Source organism: Stegodyphus dumicola, chromosome 6 (assembly GCF_044657685.1).
Source record: "Stegodyphus dumicola isolate Sdum_Otavi_A_Nest chromosome 6, ASM4465768v1".
In the NCBI taxonomy this organism is placed as follows: Eukaryota; Metazoa; Arthropoda; class Arachnida; order Araneae; family Eresidae; genus Stegodyphus; species Stegodyphus dumicola.
This window is the reverse complement of record NC_140773.1, coordinates 7,463,215-7,479,733: the sequence shown is the minus strand read 5'-3', so window position 1 is coordinate 7,479,733 and position 16,519 is coordinate 7,463,215. Positions and strand designations below refer to the sequence as shown.

The 16,519-nt window shown below is 29.8% G+C and overlaps 1 protein-coding gene and 1 long non-coding RNA gene across 3 annotated transcripts in view; one reads left to right on the top strand and one right to left on the bottom strand.

Moving 5' to 3' along the window:
* Rpp25 (ribonuclease P protein subunit Rpp25) overlaps positions 1-9,709 on the top strand; it is a 33,033-nt gene extending 23,324 nt beyond the window's left edge. For both annotated transcript variants that reach the window (XM_035367908.2, XM_035367907.2), the window contains exons 5-6: positions 2,603-2,719; positions 9,550-9,709. In XM_035367908.2, coding sequence (XP_035223799.1) covers positions 2,603-2,719; positions 9,550-9,661 — 229 coding nt within the window. In that variant the 3' untranslated portion in view covers positions 9,662-9,709. The remainder of the gene's footprint in view (positions 1-2,602; positions 2,720-9,549) is intronic.
* Positions 5,568-16,519, bottom strand: part of LOC118196451 (uncharacterized) — an 83,529-nt gene continuing 72,577 nt past the window's right edge. The window contains exons 3-4 of the long non-coding RNA XR_004759425.2: positions 6,966-7,062; positions 5,568-5,727 (exon numbers count right to left, since the gene is read on the bottom strand). This is a non-coding gene — a long non-coding RNA (uncharacterized LOC118196451). The remainder of the gene's footprint in view (positions 5,728-6,965; positions 7,063-16,519) is intronic.

Below are 16,519 nucleotides of genomic sequence, written 5' to 3'. Positions count from 1 at the left end.
GATTTTTTATCAATGCATTTTATATAATTAATTTTTTTATACAGTCAAAAGTCATTAATCCGGACTCGTCGGGACTTCGGCGATTCCGGATTATCGATTTTTCCGGATTATAGATCATCAGTTTAAATCGCGTAAGATGGCATGCAGAAATTCTAAAATTAAAAATTTGAAACCATAATTTATGAAATAAAGAACAATTATGATCTAAAGGGTATCAAAATTCACAAAAAAAGCTTAATATTTATTTGTTTACTTTATTAAACTTTTCTTTTCATGTAAGTTGTTTAAGTTGTTTCGTTTTATGTGATAATACTTTCTCTTTAATTCTATAAACAGACATAATTTTTTGTTCAGTTACAAAGTTCCGCTGTTCAAGTCCCGTTAATTGCTGTGCCGAGAATACCGACTAACTTGTCAATCGAAATTTTTTCGTTTTCACTAACCTCTCTGTCAAATTCTTCATGTCTTTATCCATTTTCAGCAATTCCACTTTTTGTTTGATGGACATCGAAACATACTTTCGTTTTGTACGATCCTTTGGGAGCTCCAGATTCGGAAATTCTATTTGACATAATCAAAAGTTCAAGTTTACTTTTATAGTATTGCTCTTACAGTCTGCAAAAAATAATAAGCTGCATCCAATTCAAAAATTAAGGAACAACGCAATCATCAACATTAACTGAAATAGATAATTAGATAATTTTAGCTTATACCATTCGTTATACATAAAATGCGCACGCGAAAACCTTTTTTGCGCACACGCAAATGCGCAGTCGTAAGAGGTCTTACGCGAACGCGTAAACGCCTATGCGCATGTGCCAACGCGGCGCATGCGCAGAAAGTTTTTAGCTTCGAGGTTCGGATTATAGATCATTCCGGATTATGGGTGTCCGAATTAACGACTTTTGACTGTATAGCAAAGTAGAAACACAGAGAGTGAGTAAAATTTCATTCGCAGATCACTGTTAGGAACAAGAAGAGTGGACTGTTGTTTGGAGTTTTAAGACAAGGCTTTATTCAGTGCAAAAGAGCAAAATATTTAAATAAATAAAACAAAATTAAAAGTAATAATTTTTGTTAAGCACTTACATTAAGGAACAAAATGAAGCTAATGCACATCTTGTTATGTACATTTAGCAAGTGCTGCACTGAATACTTCATATTTTTTCATATGCTTCTTATGCAATCTTACCTTTTCACCTAATATTTATAAATACATTTTTGCTGCCAGTTTCATGAAGAAAAAAATGTCGTTTCACTGTATACTTAACGAAAGATTTGTTAAGATGAAATGATTTTTATTTTGGGATTTTAGTGTGTGGGAATAAACAAGGAACGAAAATGCTTGTTGGCTAGACCTCTAGCCATGTACATTCTTATTAGTCATTTATATTTCCTTCTTCAAGCAGAAACTTGTTAACCTCTTTTCAACTCGACCAAAAAATCTGCCGAGAGATAAAATTCTGAAAGGGATTTTTTTTCCCTGGTTTGGGGGAAAGTGGTGGGATTGCATTAGAAGCTATAGTATCTTAAAAAGCACATGAAATGAATAGCTCTTGACTGATAGATTTTTTACCAATTTGATAACATTGATTTGACTGATAGATTTTAACCAATTTGATGAAATCTTTTGCTGCCTGAAGAAAAGAAATATTTTTAAGAAATTATTTTTCTTCTGGTAAATAAAATTAACCAGTTTGTTTCTTTCAAAAGGAGACAGATTAAATTAATTATTATTAATTAAAGGATACGTGAAGGACACAGGTTAACTTTCAATACTGAATGCTATACGTGAAGGACACAGGTTAACTTTCAATACTGAATGCTATTTTTATCCCGGATAAAGATCTAGACACACATAACTTTTTCTACATCTACATGTGTGTAACCTGTGTCTTATATGCCATCAAATACGGTAATCTGTGCATGACTTAAGATCACTTTCCCAAGGTAATTGAATAATCAGTATAAATTCTATGGAAAAGGAAAAAGAATTGTGCCAGGCAAAAGAAATCTAATCTAATAATACAATCTGTCCATACAATCTGTTAACAAAGTTTGACTGTATATTTAATTAAAAATTTATTTCCTGCTTAAAATGATTGAGTGTTATAATAGGTTCTGTATCATTTTATGCAAGTAATGGAAACATGTAAAAATTATTTCATGTTTATAACAATTAATCATTGCATTCTTATATCTAATAAATTTGTAAAACTATATTATTGTATTGTCATTTAATATAATTTATAAAATTGTTCCATCACGCAAATCTAAGCAATGAAAGCATAAGTGCATAAGAAACTTAAACTTGAATATTCGACTTTTTTAAATTTTAACCGTGATCAAATTTAAGAAACCAGTGAAAAACTTATCTGAAAGTTTTATATTATTTTAGAATTAAATTTTGAAATTGTTGTATTGCATTTAACCTTGATTTATTTTATGAATTTAACAAACCCTAATCAGATTGTAACTTTAAAATTCTTATAATTTATAACCCTGATAATTTCAGAATTTTATAGATGTATTGAAAGTCTATAGACTACAAATATCTTTCGTATTTAATGTAAAATTTATGCATTGCATATCACTTCTAAAGGGTTGAAGAATATTGGGATCCCACTAAACCTGACTTAGATAGATTGCAAGTTACAAGAGAGATTCCAATGATTGCTATTTTGCTTTCCAAGAACATTTTAGATGCTAATGAGCTTGGGTAAGAGACATATTTTTTCAGTTTGATTTGAATCCTCAGTAAATGACTATTTTGTTTGCTTAACAGCTTATGTTTAAAAAAATTTCTTAGGTTCTTGTTCTGAATTACAATCTTAATTTCAGCAAATCATGATAATATTTTTGATGTTTTGTAAATAGCAACATTTACTTTTATAACATACTTTTATTATCAGTATTTTTATGCAAAAATCAGTAAGCAATTTTGGTACTTTTCCATTTCGCCGGCGCAAGTCTCGCCAAGCAGACTTTATTGGCGACAACACATAGTATACATATAAAAAGTTTAACAAATGTTAGTTCTAAGAATTTATATTTTGAAGGCATAAACATTTTAATACCGTTTAAAATTTTGTAGAAAGACAATAAATTTGTAAGACATTAATTTAAGAATTTACTTTGCTCTCATTGTTCAACATCCTGATTCACCAGTTCATATCACATGACCCCAAGTGATCTCTTCTCACGTAAAGTACGCTACAAAAATCTAATTCTCTCAGTAATTATCTACATTAATTTCAAGTTAAATCTTAAATTAAATATCATGGAAAACAAGTTTAAATGGAAGAATTATTTCAAAAAAATTCGTATGAATAGCTTACTCAGAAGTTTACTTTGCTAGTGCATTCTCATTAGAATTGACGAATTTAACCCTTGACTTTGCCTTTTCTATATTTTCGCTTTTGGCTGAGAGATGTGATTGCATCCTAATTGACTTAATTACTGCAAATGGCCTTAGAGCATAAAATTGGACTATCTGGCAAAAATTCTATTCAACTGTATGCAAGATTTGAAAAAAACAATCAATCTGATAAAAAATAGCTGCGACTTGTTTTGAAAATGAGGCGTAGAAGGTTACCAGCAAGTATATTCTGTTTAGCATCGGTTGTACAATTTTTAGCGACTTTATCCCCTGCGCTGGCAAAATGGAAAAGTACCGCAATTTTCAGTACATATAATTATGAGTAATCAGTTGGAATTTTTTAGTGTAACAGGAGGGACTTAATTATGCTTAAAATTAATGAAAAGTGAATGAAATGCTTTTATAGTGTTTTTATTTAACCCTTTCATGTGATCAATTAATTAATCTATTAATATAAAGAGTACCACAATAAAAATGAAATTCCATCTTTATTAGTCACATTTTATCATTATTAGTAATATTTTATGATTTGATTTTTAAATTTTACCTCAACTGCTTTTGCAAAACGTATTAATTTTTGCAATCATCTTTATTTTACTTTACCTAATAATATGCATATATATATATATATAATATATACAGTACAAAGTCAGTAATCCGTACTCGTCAGGACTTCAGCGATTCCGGAGTAGGAGTTTTTTCCGGATTATAGACCATCAATTTAAATCTGGTAAGATGGCATGCAGAAATTATACAATTAAAAATATGAAACCGTAATTTATGAAATAAAGAGCAATTATTATCTAAAGGGTATCAAATTTTATAAAAAAAAGCTTAATATTTATTTGTTTACTTTATTTAACATTTCTTTCAACGCGTGCATGCGTAAAGCATACATTATGCACATGCGCATTCTTTACACGCATGTGTAAAGCATACAAAAAAAAGTTTGTGGCTTTGAGGTCTGGCTTAAAGATCATTCCAGATAATGGACATCCGGATTACGGACCTTGTAATAATGTTGAATGATCTTAAATTTTCAGAATTAAACTTTCTACATATGGGTTCCCTTTTTTTGATACTTCTACTAAATTTATATGAGGAGATAATATAATCAATATTTCTTTAGTAAATATATATGTGTATATATATATGGGCAGTCCATATTTTAGGGTATCCCTCGGACTATCGCCAAGTTGTTGTTTCATTTATGGTAACCTGAGTATTTTATGTTGAATGTTATGGAAAGCCTATTATGATGTTATTGGTTATAATAACTGTTTGACTGAGGGCTTATTTATACGTTGGATGTTGGTTATGAAGTCCCTTGCTTATTTTGTGCTTTAAACCATAAAATGCCTGCTGGTGGTATGATTAACCTGAAGTTTCTGTACACTTTGGAGCGAATGGGAAAGAATGCATTGATTGACTGGTGGGTAAATGAAGATTTAAATGGCTTCATTCACCTCTCAGTAAATTACACAATCAGATTTAAGGATTTGGAAACCGGAGCTCATATCAACACTGAAGAAGGTAGATGGGGTGAAATAAAAAGGGATTTTCGAAAGAAATGCCACCAGCAGTATGGAGGATATTTTTGTTTTTTACTTTAGTGAATTTATGTGGCGATGGCAGTGTACAGATAATTTTAAACAGTTTTTTAGGTGCTGTTAAGGAATTCTGTGTGCGACAGGTTAAAGACATAGAAATTTCTAAATAAGTGGATTTTTCCTTTTTGTACTGCGCAGATTAGATAACATGCATTTCCATTTTCATGTTAATTCCTTGTTTTATTTTTATTTAAAGTGTATTTTATTGAGATTAGAAGTTTTTTATGTTTTATTGCATTTTGTTTTTGATGCTATTTTATTTGTGAGGGCGTTGCATGTAAGCAAGAATGGCTCCAGAAGAAAAAAAAAAAAAAAAAATTACCAATTTTCATCAAGGTTACCCTGAAATATATTATTTCCATATATATAAATATGTAAGAAAAATAAAATGTAATATATTATGTAATATATGTAAGATATGTAAGAAAAATAAAGTATGTAAAAGATTAAATTAGCAGAGAAAATTAGTTCCCTTCTGTATTCTAAAAATATTAACCTCTATTTGCACTGCTTCATTTCGAGAAAAATCTATGTCATATGATGCTTACATAATTCTGATGATGTAAATAGAACTAAAGCAGCCAATAATAATTTTATAGCAATATTAACTATCCAATCAAGATACATTGAGAGCCAAAACTAACTCGATCTGAATTAAGATTTCACCTTGAACATAACGCACTTGCTTTCAACACTTTGGCCTAGCTGGAATGCTGTCTGTCTGCTCCTTCTTTTTAACTGCAAATATATAAAAAATGTAAGCTTTTTGGAATAGGCACAATAAATTTGCCAAATTGCTTGTGTTCACAATATGTTTACTGAAATAAAAGTTAAATTAAATATACCTTGACTGCCAAATTTCCTATTCCTTGTGGATTGCCGTTTCAGCATTCTCTGGCATCAAAATTCTAGCTGTTCATTGCAGATACACTCACCTTCATTCTACTACAGAATTTATTACATATATTATCAGGACTAATTGCTAATCTGTTATTTCTTCTAATCTGCTTGGCGAACATTACGTGTCCTGAATAGACAGTGAGTTTGACTACAAACTATGCCCTATAGAGTGTAGCAAAGATGACAAGATGAGAAGAGTTAAATTAACCTTTATTTTCAACGATATTATAGGCGCTCCTACACTTCGGGATACAAAGACCAACCATGGTCCTTGTGGTCTGAATGTAAAAATATAAGAGCTATTGTCTAACTAAAATTTAAAAAAAAGCTAACTTTGAATACTTTATACAAATGACTAATACTGAGACTGACCTTTTTAATTATTATGTATGTAGTAAACAAACTGTGCAAAACTACAATACATCTTTAGCTTTCAAGAGAAATAAAACCTCTGGCCTTAAAGGCAGACAGCAACTGATGGCAAACTTCTGTGAAATGCAATGGCAAGGCAGCTCACTTTCTCTCCATTTAACTCTGCTCTTGGAAAAAAGCCACAACTTAAATACTTAAGTGTTAGCAAGTACAATTTGCATAAACAAGTTAATGAATTTATTCTGGCCGGAAGTAGAAAATAAGAGATGATAATAAAGTTTTAAAATAAAGTAAACGTTAATCAAACTTAAGATCCTTACAATATATATATATAAAAACATAAACAAATGTAAGGAAGGACTATTAAGAATCCTGTACCTAAGCTGAAATGATTTAATTAAACATAATTATAATTAAAGGGGAATACTATTAAAATTCCTATATTTTAAATTAAAATTAAGAAAGCCAATAAAGCAAAAGAATTACTATTTGAAGTCTGAATAAATTCCAATTTACAAATTCGTAATTCTTAAGTAATATTTAAAAAAATAAATTAAAAAGTTTTAGAAATTTTTTTTAAAGTATTAAAGAGTAAAAGGAAAATTGACATGGAAAAAATGCATTACAATCAAAAGTAGTGGATATGCATAAAATTGTGATGCAAAAATTGCTAATAATAATTATAGCCATATAAAGAAAATTACCTTAAAGTGAAAGATAGTGAAACAATACTGACTCTTCAGGGGGAATTAGCTTATTCCATACTCTTTTCAACCGTTCAGACATCGTGTTTTGTCCTTGCTATGCATATGCAAATCGAAAATAGAAATGAAATTAAACATGTTTAATTCCCCAAATTTATAAAACTCATATACATATCCAAAATTCTCCTGCATGATGTAAATTAATTTAAAATTATTTGGAATGAAAAACGTTATTTAAATGGAAAAAAAAAATGTTAAAACAAAACTTAAGTATCGAATCAATGATATAAGCAAAATATGTAAAAATGTGAAAATAAAACATTATAATGCAAATGTAAGTAAAAGAAATACGTGTAATATTACAAAAATATTCAATTAAATGAAATGTCAAATTTAAAAAATTAAATAGGCCATTATAATTTTAAAAGCCAAGAAGTTACTCTACATCGTGCTAGTGACAACAATGAACAGGGTATTATTCTTTATCCCAAGGGGGCAGGTGTTTTGCTTGTTGTTGCCAGGTTTTATTATATATCATATTTTAATAATTGTATGGTATTTTATATCATGAAAAGTAGAATAAAGTATTATTTTCAGCTAATTTATTTATTTAATTTTCTACTAAATAAATTAATGTTGAGCCATTTAGTATTTAAATTACACAGTACTCTCAGAATAACTTATTTTTATTTTATTTGATTTTTATATCAATCTTATACCATCAATTTCCGGTATGATCAGTAGATTTTAATTTCTGCTTTATATATTGCTGTCCAAAATCATACTAATTTTACATTTTTTATAATAAACTATTTATAGTTCTTAAATTTACTGTGAGATAATAATTTTTCCATAACTGTTTGCAGTTTATATTCCTCCTGAGATTCATAGCTAGTTAATTCGCTTGCTGAATGCCAGCATTAGAAACATTCTAGTCTACATAGTAGGCATGTAGAAGTTAATATAGTGAATGCAATATGAATTAATTGGAGTTAATCATTTCTCTGTCTAACATGAGTTGTTTTGTATTATTCAGCATCAACTGAAATTAACACATTCTTTCATTATTAAGCAGTGTAGCCTAGTGCTTAAAAGATGCTGTTCTGCTTTACCACTTTAGGTTATGTTATGACAGTGATGTGTGATGTTGCTACTACTGTGTTATGTACCTTGATTTTCATTTTTATTTTATTTGATTTTTATATCAATCTTATACCATCAATTTCCGGTATGATCAGTAGATTTTAATTTCTGCTTTATATATTGCTGTCCAAAATCATACTAATTTTACATTTTTTATAATTTGGGTTAGAGCAGCCATGTATTTCTTTCCATGGTTTTCTGTTGGTTAAATGTTCAAAGCACTGGCAATTTGAATTGGTCTCAGAATTGGTTCTGAGTAATTGAATAGGATGGCTGCATTTTGCTTTTTGAAATCTTTTCTATACCTGACCCAAATATGAGCCACTTTTAACAGGAAGTACATCACAACAGGAAATCATCTCTCCCTTTAAGCAGATTTCTTATGGACTTTGCAGTAACTTTAATCATGATCTGAGGAGCTCTCCCGAGACATTAGATAGTGTAGAAAATTATCTCCATAAACAAGAGTACTTTACTTTTCAACAAAAATATAATTGTACCTAGTAATTTAAATCGTACATCATTAAATTTATATATTAAAAATAGCTATGATAACTGTGTAAATCTTATAATTAAATAGTGGAAAATAAGTGTGCTTGTACGTACTTTTCTTGCGTTACCAAAAAAAAAAAAAAAAAAAAAAGTGGTATCTAGAGCTATCAAATTTTGAACATGTATGCTACTTTTTCCTCTACCCGAACATGTGCACTATGAAGGCCAAATTTTGAATTTATCTTTTATTTACCTCATATGTTCTGAAAAATTAATGAAATTTTGATTAACAAACTGGATGATTTAAAAGCAGTATGTTGCTGTTGCTGCTTGGCAAACCATAAAATATCAATGTTTCAAATTTTATTTGAAAACTCAACAATTCAAAACAAATATGTTTGCCACTCAGAAAGCTTTAGACATTTTTTTTTTTTTTTTTTTTTTTTCAAATTTAATCAACAAACACATTGACTTAAAAGAAATGTGTTGCCACCACCTGAAATAAAATATTTTTATCTTCTGTGTGTCACTGTTCAGCAAAGTTATTTAATTTAATCTGTGTGTTATATATTATATATATATATATATATATTGCTTCAAAAGAATATAATTCTCTAGCGCGATTGCTGCAAGGAATGAAATTTGAATTTAACAAACATTCTCTATTCGTAAAAGGCAAATTTAAAGTTAATAAATTTAAATGAAATTTAATGCAAACAAATAAATGATTAATTATTGTTGCGAACTAATCTACAGTAAGGGGTGTAATATTCATATCAACTATAGAAATATTATTAGTATATGTCTTGTGATGTGTGTTCTGTATCGTTTAGGAGTCATAATTACTTATTTATGAAGTAATTTAATTTCTGTGCAGTAGTATAATATAATTTAAATATTATGTTTATGTATTCTATTATTTTATCTGCATATAAAAAATTTTGTATAGGTACCAAGGGCCGGAAGGTTCTAAAAATTCTAAGAAAGCTATGAAAAGGAAGAAAACACAGCATGGACAATCTCATTCAAGTGAAAAGCTTGTCAAAGATATTGCAGAATAAACTGAGATAATTTATCTATTACTTTATTGAAATAAATAAATGTACATATGTTTTGTTTTTTAATATAACACTTTTTTTCACTTGTTAAGTGGTATTTTCCTTATTTTGTAAACAATGTTGGGAGAATGGTTCAGTTCGTCTTTCCACATTTTTTCAAATTTTATTTTAATGTTTCATTTTCCTTTTCACTGAAAAATTATTTTATTAGATTCTATCCACATATCACACTTAAACATATGCCTTGATGAAATTTCCAATTCATATTGCTGATAAGCATTTTTTTAGGTCTAATTTTTAATAACTTAAATCTTTAATGGCTTCTAGACGTTTTCTGAAAATGCATTGTGTACTATTTACTTCGGAGAAATTTATGATTGAACATAAAAATTTATGATTGGTATGTTAAAAACACTAAAACAGAGTAAGTTTAAGTTTAAAAAAAATTGTTTTTAGTGTCTAGAATTAATGAAAATGGTACATGAACAAATTTAATTGTTGCTGCATACCGTCAGTTAGTTGTTTCATGATATAGAATGCATGACATTATGAAAATTTTATTTTAACTAACCAATTAATATCATTTGAACCTTTGCTGCAACTCCTTCTTTCTATATCCTCACCATAATGCAAATTTGTTAATAAATTATTTAAGCTGAGGGTTTGAATGTTTTAGAACCTTTGGTAGCTTGTTTGCAGCCTATGTCATAACACCAGCTGTGCCAAAGCTTCTTCCAGCTTTAGTCATTTTGCTAGCTGATGTTTAATAATTGCCATTTACTAAATTGAGTCAGCTTAAGTTTGGATAAGTTGGACCATTTTGGATGGTATTTAAATTCTCAACAGTCTTTAAATTCTCAACAGTCTAGTATTACTTAACACTAAATTTCAATTTATGTTACATTAAATATCTGCAAGGAGTGGAATTTTGTTTTGTAGCATAAATGGTACCTTCTGTTAATTTCAAATGATTAATAAAAATATTATTTTAACTTCATAGAACTTTGTTATCTGTGTCTTGTACTTATAACGTTTTTTAAAAACTTAACCATACCAGCATTTTTTCCACTGAAAGCTCTGCTCCTATCTGTTGTAATACTTGCTGTTATGTTCCAGAACAGACCACTTTTCTCCACATAATTCCCAGCTCTCTCAAGAAAGTCCTGATCAGTGGTTCTATCTTTCATTGATTCTAGGTCAAGTAATTCCTCTGTGATGATGAAATTTCATTAATTCCCCTGATAAAGAGAAGTAATTGTGTAGTGTCTTCATTAAATCTGTTACCATCTGGTACCAAATAAAATCTTTGCTTGCAGTCTTTAGCTGCTGTCTGAATTCGTCACTAATTAGTCAATGTGCCTGTGTAATAGAGTGTGACAATGAAATGTTTTTCACATCAGGACACAATATCCTTGCACATTCTACCATATATACTGCTTAAAAAACATTCCATCCGAACAAGGTTTCTTGTGTTTAGCAGGTTTCTAGGCTACTATGAAACTTTCTTCTGTTGAACTGTTTTGAAGTGTTGATTGTTTTATAAGTAATGTTTGTTGCTTCTTCAGCCTTTTCACATACATTTTATAGCTAGATTTGCTATGTTTGTTTAGTGTCGTTTCAGATTGTATTCCTGAAATACGGCTATCATTTCATGACACAAGAAATTCTCTGTATTGCCAAAGAATTATTACTTGTCCATTCTTCATTAAAAACATAACATTCATCACCAGTTTTATGTTTATTTTGGAGGTAAAATAAGTAAGGTAAAATAACATGCTGAACAAATATTAATTTAAACAACAAAAATCAGCATTATATTTGCAAATTTTCACAGAGACTAGTTTCGATAGTTTTTTCCAAACCATTATCCTCAGCTGCTAAAGTGCAAATGAACGAGATAAGATAAGAATGACTGAACAGGAGTTAATGTATTGGTGTCATCTCTTGATGAAACAAAAAACTGAAACATAATTTCCTTAAGGGCTGCTTCAAATTGCTGAAAATGCTAATTGGAGACTGTAATTTACTCTACTAGTGCAGACCGCATAGAATGCGCCTTGTTGGTGGCTTATTTATAAGAGAAATGCCGTTGCTGTCTAAACAAAAATGGAATTTTTGCATCCTAACAAAATGATGTTTTTAACACTTTCATTGCTTGCATTAACAAAATCCTTGTCTGAAAATGTTTAAAATATTCTTGATGTATTTCTCCTGCTTCCATTTACAAATTTATCAGATGAATCACTTATTTCCATATCCAAGTCATCTAGTACTTATATGGGCAAAAATGTTAACCACCTTTCTAATTCCACTTACTGGAAGAAATGTAGGGTTAGGATGAATAAACAGCACAAGTTACACAACTTGCAAACTAAGCGCATGCATTTTGTTACTGGGTGAACAGTTGCAGATGAAGTGTCTGAATAAACAATAGAACCACACCACCAGGTGAAGGAAAGTATGAACTAGAGCGTCATCCCGCAGGAAAAGAAAACATGAATACCAATGCTGTCGTGAGCATGTTAAAAGACTTCTTAACTGACCTTTCATCCTATACCTGTTGGTTGGTACCCAAATGGTATTCTTGGGTCTAAGCTTTTGTTCAAGTTCTCAAGTCAGTCTTCTTTTGAGTGCCATAGTGATGGTTAAGTTTGAGGATAAAACAGAATGTAATTTGATGAAGGTGAAAGGAGAGAGCCCTTACCACTCCTACTTGACTTGAAAAACCTTCTCTAAAATATTGTATTTAGGGACATTCCAAAAGATGAGCTAATTTATGCATGCAGTCATTTCCATGAAGACCTTCAACAGTGTTCAGTCTAGTATTGATGCTATACAGATTCTTAAAGCAACAGCATTCTGTCACAGAAACATTGCAAAGAAAACTATTCAAAGCCTTCATAAACGTGTGGCTTATAACTAAATCAGCCATTAAGCAAAATAGCATGTACTTACAGCATTATAGAAAAGTGCACTACAAAAAGGTGTTTACAGCCTCAAGAAAATGGGGCACCACTAAAATTTTCCATTGCCGATTATACTATAGACTTTAAGGTGCATCCAAATGACGACCAAGAGAGAAGGTTGGTTTGGTTTATTTGGTTGTAGCAAAGCACACTAGGACCATCTGTCTAAATGGAAGGATGCTTTCATGGAAAATTTTCTAAGTGAAGCTGGCTCATGACATGTAATGCATGGGTAATAACTCACAAAAACATCCATGCAGCCAGCTCGTTCACCGGGATTTGAGTCCTGGATCGAACTACTAGTGTTTAATGACTTTACCGCATGACCGTTGGTGGGCTTTAAGAGAGAGGTGAAATAGAAACAGGCATTATACTGTAAATGTATGTGGAGGCAGCATTTGTAAAAGACTTGCCCTGGCATGAATGCTGATAGATATATTAGTATCTATAGTATCATTGTTAAGAACAAAAGACTAAAAGAGAATATTGAAAAACAATGATTAATTATTTTTCCTTATGATCATCATAGTTTGTTTGATTACAGTGGATCTGAAAAACAGTGATCTATATTTTTTATATTATTTACTCAATCCCCGAAAAAATGTGAAATTTTCATTTTTTTAATATGAAAATTATGTATCCTTGATAAAGATGTTTATTCTTCCATTATTTACATTGTGGGCTTTTTATTTTGAATATTGACTAAATTTACATAATTATGAATTTATTCTCCAGGATTAAAATTCTTATTCCCTGAAAATATAAAAAAAAATTGTCTATGTTATCTTTCATTTAATTATAACGTGGGTTATTTCTCTTATTTTATTTATTTTTTAAGTAACCTGAGATTAATTCTAAATTACTGGTAGCCCTTGTATATGGTTTGGCAATGATAAATCGGGAGTTGATTCTGTTTTGGGGCAGACTGCCATCAAAAGGAACCAGAAGTCTTTTTAATAATTATCTGAACCTTGTATGTATGCAGAATAGCAGTTTAGTGTATGTGGCTGTATTTGAAATACACTTTTCAGACTTGTATAGATCCCCTTTCACTTGACATATTTCGTTAGAGCCTGGTGAGAGGTTCTTCAGTACATTAAAGGTTTGGCCAGGAGCCAAAAAAAATCATTGCCATAAGTTGCTGAGAATGACATCGTGTGGGTGACACAACAACTAGTTCGAGGAGACTGCTGCATGATTTCTAAATAGCAAATAACACATCGGAAACACCGGGTACATATTTTCCAATCAAGTATTTTTTTAAGCATATGTTTATTTTAAGCTCAGAACTCGTAGGAGTACTGAAATAATTATTAACATTACCTTCTTTTCCTAAAGGAAAGCATTAAAAGGTGAATAAATATATTTCATTTTATTAAGGAAACTAAACATTGGGAAAAGCACTTTATTTATTATTATTTTAAATCTTGTCGTATATATTACCGGCAAAGTATGAAATGACGGCATTCTATAGAATGCCTAGGTATTGTATATAATGCCAGATGATTTTAGGCAAAGTATGAAATAAGAGAATTATTACATACTTTACCTAGGCATTCTATAAGATGACAAATGCTTTTTAGGCAAAGTATGGAAAAAAAAGTTATGATAAAGCTATTATTTAAAAGACTTTCATTCCTCTAAAATACAAGTGTTTTTTAAAAAAATTAATGAGAGAGTGGCATTAAAAAACAGTTATTCGAAATATAAAGAAAAAAAGATAGTGGGGTGATGTTGATACAGAGTAATAAATTTGTATTTTCTAATCTGGCTGAGACTGGGAATCGGTAAGATCCACCTGACAATGGAAGTTAAATTAAAAAACAATAATAATTTTCACATCAGTGCCGTTTTTAATACCTTTTTGTTTTTTCTGGCAGGGTTCACAAAAGTTTTTGTTACAGTTCAATATCATTACATGTAATGGTTTTGTAATTGGTTGAAAGTTCTTTCGACATTCTGTCACGTCATTCCTGTGCAGTACTTAAATGAGTTTTCATGAAATACGGAAAATATCTTAGCATCCGTGACGCAATACTGCATGCATAGTACTGATGCTTTCTTTAACAGGATAAATGAATGTACTTCTGTTTTCCACAAACATCACAACCTAGCATTTGGCTGCCAGTAGTCCCGTGGTTCCTTCTTAGTAGTCATTTTGGCCTTTTTACATCATTTTTAATAAATGATTTGTTTCCAAGAACTGAAACTTCTAGTAAGTAGTTTCAGTTCTTGGAAACGAATCAGAAATGTATTTTATACTTTGCCAGTTTGTCTTTGGCATTCTATAGAATGCCTAGGAAATGTATGAAATATGAATCATTTCATACATTGCCGGCTAGTTTTAGGCATTATATACAATGCCTAGGCACTCTATTAGAATGCCGGATTTCATACTTTGCCTGTAACATATGCACTTAATGTAAATAAATCTTGTCAAATAGAATGCTTGAAAACAGAACTGCAAAAATTTGATTAAAAATTATTTTCCATTTTTTTCCATTGCATATGTATTGTTTTAATAAACGAATTTTGACATGATCATAACTTTCATTTTAAATTACGTAGCTCAAAGAAAAATATATGTAAAAGTATATGTATCATCAAGTTCATATTTAGTTAACGTAAAATTCTATAGAAATTGTTAATGGTGTGTTTTTAAAGTCTCTATACATTTAAATGCTGTATTTTGCTCATCATTTTAGACTTTTTACACAATTTTTATGGATTTATTTATGACGTCTTATTTTTGAAATGCTACAATGATTTATTCACTTCAGACTATTGCAAAAGTGCATATGTTTTCGTTATTATTTAAAAGCATAATCCATTACACTGTTAGGATTAATTTATAGCGTTTATCCCCATGTAACTGATTATTACAGTATATAGTCTTCGATATTTACACCCTGTTCTTTCTATATACGAAAAACTGAACTCTCAGAATAGATTTGTGTACACGTACACGCACAAGTAAATAAATTCAAAATTAAAAGCTTTTGCGTATTTTTAATTCTAGTTAAGCTTTCATACATATTAAATACTTTTAATTACTACTGTATTTCTGTCAGATTGCATCTTAAAAAATATTTCTGTTGTACCTCGAAGTAATGTTAAGTGTTTAAATAGTTTTTTCTACATAATTTTTGTCTAAGGCAGTTGTAACATCTTCTAGATATTGCTCTCAATTTAGCAGATTTACAAATGTCATCTGCCAATGTCAATTTTTTTAATTTGATATCAGTAAACGTATTTGATTATCTGTAAAAATTTTAATTTTTTTTTTATCTCATTATGCGCTTGCATGCTTGTTGTTTTTCTCCTTATTTTCTGAAAGTTGTGTATTTATTCACAAGAAGCAACAAATTCAGTATAATAGCCTTTTTTCTTCATTTTTGGTTGACAAAACAACATACTTACCTTTAACAGTTATTTTCTTTTAATAAAATGTTCACATGTTGAGCTGATTAATATGATTCATTGGATGTATACCAATTTGCACAATCTAGTTTTTCTGGATCCTGCAAATTTTTCTTTTTTTAAAAAAAAAAAAAAAAAAAAAAAAGTGAAGCTAAACTGTGCAAAACTCATTTCTTTATTTCCTGGGCGTGACACCTGCTTTCTTTAACTCTTTTCAGCATAGAGTTTCATAAATCACCATTGCTGGAAATGTTTCTTTCTATGTTGCCTTCATTCAGTTTTTTTTTTTTTTTTTTTTTGTACACATTATGTATATATAACATATGTAACGTATGTATATGTTTTAACATAGCCCTTTTAAAAATTACACTCAGATAATGGAAATTCTAAAGTGCAGACACAATTGCTTTCAGTGTTCTTTTAATGCTAAGCCAAGCAGTTCTTTTAATCTCATATGTAGTCATCGAGTGCAAAA